At 35.5% G+C, this 6000-nt stretch overlaps 1 protein-coding gene across 1 annotated transcript in view; it reads right to left on the reverse strand.

Annotated features, from left to right (window-relative positions):
- Positions 1 to 6000, reverse strand: part of LRRIQ3 (leucine-rich repeats and IQ motif containing 3) — a 173111-nt gene that overhangs the window by 88448 nt on the left and 78663 nt on the right. Inside the window, exon 5 of the mRNA XM_011936917.1 lies at positions 892 to 1048. Within this exon, the coding sequence (XP_011792307.1) occupies positions 892 to 1048 (157 nt within the window). The remainder of the gene's footprint in view (positions 1 to 891; positions 1049 to 6000) is intronic.

The following is a 6000-nucleotide window of genomic DNA, read 5'->3' on the forward strand; positions in this document are numbered from 1 at the left end:
TGATATATCTGGAACATAGGTCTTCATTTGCATTGAAATAAGACTAATGACAGTCTGGACCTTTTGAATTCCCTTATAACAATGCTAATGTAATAGAAATATTTATAGCTCAGGCTACTCAAGCAGAGTGCCACATAGGAAGGAGCTTATCACAAACCAAGTGCTTTAGAAATTATAATGTTCACTCCAGTTAATTCTACAATGTTAACTATTCACTTCTATCATTAATTAGTGTCCAAATCAAAACAAAATTATAAAGATAAAAAAACACAGATTCTGGAGTCAGAAGACCTGGAGTCCGATCCTACCTATCAATTGTGTAGCTTTTGGTAAGTTAATTAACCTCTACGTCTCTTAGTTTTCATATTGATCAAAATGAGATAAAAATATCTATCTATGGTGCTACAGAGAATAAGTTACATACCACTTGCAAAATATCTAGCACAGTGTCTCGGATATAGTAAGCATTCAAACAACATAAATAAATTTCTTTCTATTTCTACTGTGTCCTCAAAGCAATTCATAATACAGAATAAAACAATGAAGGTATGTTGTATTATACAGAGTTAGCACTCTTCAATAAAGTAAATGTTTATGTTTTCAATCACTGAGAAGTGGTTTTTACATTACCATTTGTAAAAATGAAATAAAAAATTATATATATAAAGTATAAATTATTAAATGGTTGTGTATACTATTAATGCACCACAAAAATATATTTGTATTACATTATTATATGACTTTTTTCAATCAAAAAATATAAAGCAGGATATTAATAATATAATGAAGGAAATTTAATAGACTGAAGAAATAATAGTGCTACCTAAATTGCAACTTTAATATCTTAAATAAAAACATTTCAAAGAAAAATAATAAACTAATCATGCTTACATGTTTCCAATACGCAAGTTTTCCTTTTATATTAGTTTCAGGTTTGAAAAAGAGATCCTTAAGGAGCTTATCTTCATATCCTTTGGTTATGTAAATCCATTTTGTTTCATATCCTCTAATAATTTTTTCCCGATGTTTTTTATGCAAAAACACAGGGCTGAATATAAGGGAAGAGGAAAACTATTTGTTAGTTTGGTGTCATTAAAAAATGTGAAAATTAGTCATGAGTTCACTTACATCTTAGAAAACATGGTGGTAAACAGAATGTAATAATATATTTATTTTCATCGTATTGTTATATAATGCTACTTAGTAACTAAGGTTTATCCATCAGCAATCATCAGAGGATAAATGAATGCTGAGAATTTGGGCTGATATGAATCTACAAACAATTCTGTACTTACATCTGGCTAAGCATTTTATTTTATTTATTCTTTTTTTTTTTTTTGAGACGGAGTCTGGCTCTGTCACTGGGGCTGGAGTGCAGTGGCCAGATCTCAGCTCACTGCAAGCTCCGCCTCCCGGGTTTTAGCCATTCTCCTGCCTCAGCCTCCGGAGTAGCTGGCACTACAGGCGCCTGCCACCTCGCCCGGCTAGTTTTTTGTATTTTTAGTAGAGATGGGGTTTCACCGTGTTAGCCAGGATGGTCTCGATCTCCTGACCTCGTGATCCACCCGTCTCGGCCTCCCAAAGTGCTAGGATTACAGGCTTGAGCCACCGCCCCCGGCTCTAAGCATTTTAATAAATAATGGGAAGAAGAACATATCTAAATTATCTACAGAAACATAAGGTAAGCAGTGTGAAGCTGTTTTTTTTTTTTCCCTAACCTAGTGAAGAAGGAACTTTTAAAATGAGGTTAAGAGTTATTACTATGCCACAAAAATTATATTTGTACTTCATTACAAACTAGGAAATATGCTCTAGAGCAGTATGTCCAACATAATATAAGCCAAAAATAATTTTAAGTTTTTCATTAGCCACACTAAGAAAAAGTTTAAAAAACAGGTGAGTTTAATTTTAATACTATGCTTTATTTAACCCAATAGATCAAAAATATTACCCAATAAATGGCATCTACAAGCTAACATCATACTCAATGGTCAAAAACTACATGTTTTCCCTCTAAGATTAAAAATAAGGAAAGGATGTAATCTTTCATCAAACCTACTCAATATTGTACTACAATGCCTACTGGTCTAAGAAGGCAATAAAAAGAAAACCATAGACCAATCTCACTTTTGAACATAGGAACAAAAATTCTAAATATTAGTGAAAATAATCTAACAATGTAAGCAAAGAATAATAACACTATGATCATGTATTATAAAACTCACTACATCAACAAATTAGTAGAGAAAAAAAGTGTGATTATACAAGTAGATACAGGAAAGGCATTGGATAAATTAGCAGCCTATCTTTACAGAAAAATCTTTGTAAAACAGGATCCAAAGAAACCACATCAATATCATGGAGGTTATTTACCAAAAATCAGCAACATCCATTCTGTTTGATAAAATAATTGTTTGGAATAAAATGATGAATGAGGTAGATGGTTACCATTATTACCATTATTACTCAATAGGAGAAATAAAACAAATTAACTAAGGAAAGCAATATTCTCACTTCTAAGATGTTTTAAGTAGACTCTACCTATTTACTCCTTCATTCAAAATATTTGTATTAATGACATACAAATTAGTTAGGGTAAAATATGCTAAGATAATAAAACTCATAATAGTTTAAATAAGGTTGTTTACTTTCTCATGCTGACCAGTCTAGGCGAGTAGAGTGACTCTGCTCCATAAAGCCATTCGATTTTGTTTTACCGTATCCAAAATCACTGCCATCAGCTACACGATGAATGCATTCTAGCCCACAGAATAAGGAAACGTGGAAACAAAGAGGCAACAATAACAATTTAAGCACATAAAATCAAAGTTGTACTCATTACTTCTGCTCACTTTCCAATGTAACAACAACAAAAAAGTTGTAGTCTGATGAATATACTTAGCCACAAGTGAGAGTGTGAATACAATCTGTAGTTTTCAGTCAATTGCCAAAAGAAAAGAAAAGAATGGATGATAAGGTAAAAGCGGTCTTCTGCAAATGCTCAATATGTGCCTTGTGAAGAGAAAAAAAAAAAGTCTCTAACATGATGAAGCTTATATTCTCTACTATGTAGAGATAGATAGTATGGAAATAAAACACAAAATACATAATAAGTAAATTGCTTTATACTTAGGGATAATATTGCTAAGAAGAGACAAGATACAGGCAGCATCACAGAAAAAATCATTCTAGTCAGAGCAAATACCAAGTGCAAAGAACCAGGCAGAAGTATGCTTCATGAGACGAGACCACATTTGGCATGTCTGGAAAACAGAAAGAAGGTCACTGAGATGAAAAGTCATTGCAGAGCTTTGAGTAGAAGAGTGGCTTTGAAAAGGATCAAGTTGGGGAGATGACTTCTGGAATAGAGATGTGAGAAATTCTGTGGAATCTCTTCCCAGTGAAACAATATCTGGTGGGAATTTTTTTTTTTTTTTTTTTTTTTAGGCTGGAGTGCAGTGGCTGGATCTCAGCTCACTGCAAGCCCCGCCTCCCGGGTTTACGCCATTCTCCCGCCTCAGCCTCCTGAGTAGCTGGGACTACAGGCGCCCGCCACCTCGCCCGGCTCGTTTTTGTATTTTTTTAGTAGAGACGGGCTTTCACTGTGTTAGCCAGGATGGTCTCGATCTCCTGACCTCGTGATCCGCCCGTCTCAGCCTCCCAAAATGCTAGGATTACAGGCTTGAGCCACTGCGCCCGGCCGGGAATTTTTTTTAAGTTAAATATCTCTGGAAATTGTCCAAAGGGCATACAGTAAAATAAACATCTATTCAAGAAAATCTATTACATCCCAGTATTAACAGTGAATCTTTGCCATTGAAACCACAATTTTCTCTCGTTTCCTCCCTTACTCCTTTGACCCTAGTTCAATATGACAGAAGTTCCACCCTGAATAAGTACAGCCAAGAACATAGGATCCCCCTCCCACTGGGTCCCAGTTGAAGACTAGGGTATTTTCACAAGAAATGCATAAATTTATCTTGCATCCCAAGCCTACCTACATGTTTCAGAGGTATTATGTCAGGAAAGAATAGTTGAGAGGTCTAGGGCTTTCTTCATCCCTCCAGCTCCCACTGATAGGCAGAAGTTCTAATTAAGGTGCAACAGGTAGAGAATACTGGAGCCCTGGTAGCTCTTATTCCAGATCACTTGTAAGATAGCGACTCTGTGCCAGGTGAGGCAAGCTGAGAAGACAAAAGACTGCTGTCACAGCTGAGCATTCTATTTGTGAATGTCATGCTGAAAAAAGTGAGCCACTGCCTCCTCCTTCTGATCCAGGACAGTGGCACAGTGATTTTGCCCAAGGATAAATGTAGCCCACATGAACATAGAATCTGAAGTGCTCCCCTCATCCCCTCAAACTGAACTGACTTTATCAAACAGAATATGGAGAATTTCAAATCTAAAGGCACTATTAAAAACAGTGGAGATTATGGTGTTAAGCAATTAAGAGAAGGATGGTAGTTCCATGAGACTAAAAAGGTAAACTGAAGATGAGGTTGAAATTTTCCAGAGAGAAACAGAAAAAGAGCTAAGAAGAGTACTGGGATTAGAGCAAACAGCAAAAACTGGTCTCAAAGATTACCCTGGAAAGGGCCTCAACATAAAATGAATCAAACTGTTAATTTATGTCCCAGAGCATTGTTAAAGACAATAGAGCAATCAACCGGCAATTAGTGAAGGTTGACACTGGGTTTGATACGAAAACAGTTCAGAAGACTTAACAAGGAAATCAGAGAAGACAGTCAAAGAGAGCCCTGCTTATACCACTGTCCTCCCAAGAGCAACTATAGCTGGCCAAACAGCTGACTATAGCTGGGGCAAGCTCTGAGGAGCAATATCAGAGGCTGCACAATGCAGGGAAAATAGACTTCACTAAAATAGTCCAGCCAAGTTATTAAACAAATAAACAACTCACAAGAAACTCTGGGTGGGGCTACAGTATCCCGGATTGTTACGATAGAGTACCTAAAATGTCTAATTTTAAACTAAATGTTATTAGGCAAAGAAACACAAAAATGTAAACTATATACAAAATAGGGCAGACAACAGAAGCCAACATATAAAGGGCCCAGACAGCAGACAAAACAGACAAAGACTTCAAAGCAGGTATTATAAATATGTTGCAAGAAAATCAAGCTTAAGTAAGTAAATACGCTTAAAAGAAATCAAATACATTTAAAGGCATGATAACAATGCCTTTTCAAATAAAGACTATCAATAAAGGCATAAAAGTAATTTTACAAAAACAAAAACTTTGCAACTAAGAAATACAATAACCGAAACAAAAAATTTTACTCCAGTGGCTCAACAGATTATGCAATCTGAAAAACAGAAATAAAAGGAAGACATGTGAGCAGACTCACAAAAAGCTGAGGGATAGGATTGAGTCCACCAGTACAAATAATGGGAGTACAAGAAAATAAGAGAGACAGAGAGAAAAAGGCGGAAAAGAAAAATGAGAATAATGGCTAAAAATTCTATAACTTGATTTTGAAAAATTACACATCCAAGAAGTCCAACGAACATAAAGAGGTCCACATCCAGACACATCATAGTAAAACTACTGAAATCTAAAGACAGAGAAAATCTCGAAAATATTTTCTTAAAATCAAGAAAAATGATGAGTCATGTCCAAAGGAATCCCAATAAAATTAACTATGGCTCTCTTATGAGAAACAATGGAAGCCAGAAGGCAATAGTATGACATTGTCAAAGTTCTGAAAGAAGAAAAAGAAGAAACTCAATCAACAATCTTAAATCCAGAAAATATGATCTTTCAAAACTGAAGGTGAAATAACAATGTTTCCAGATCAATACAAGCTAAAATAATTTACTTCCAGCAGCATGCCTTGTAAGAGCTACTAAAGGAAGTTCCATTTAGGCTGAAGGCAAGACACCCTTCTGAAACTATTCCAATCAATAGAAAAAGAGGGAATCCTCCCTAACTCATTTTATGAGGCCAACATCATCCTGATACCAAAGCCTGGCAGAGACACA

This window comes from Colobus angolensis, unplaced genomic scaffold (genome assembly GCF_000951035.1).
Source record: "Colobus angolensis palliatus isolate OR3802 unplaced genomic scaffold, Cang.pa_1.0 Scaffold158, whole genome shotgun sequence".
NCBI classification, from domain to species: Eukaryota; Metazoa; Chordata; class Mammalia; order Primates; family Cercopithecidae; genus Colobus; species Colobus angolensis.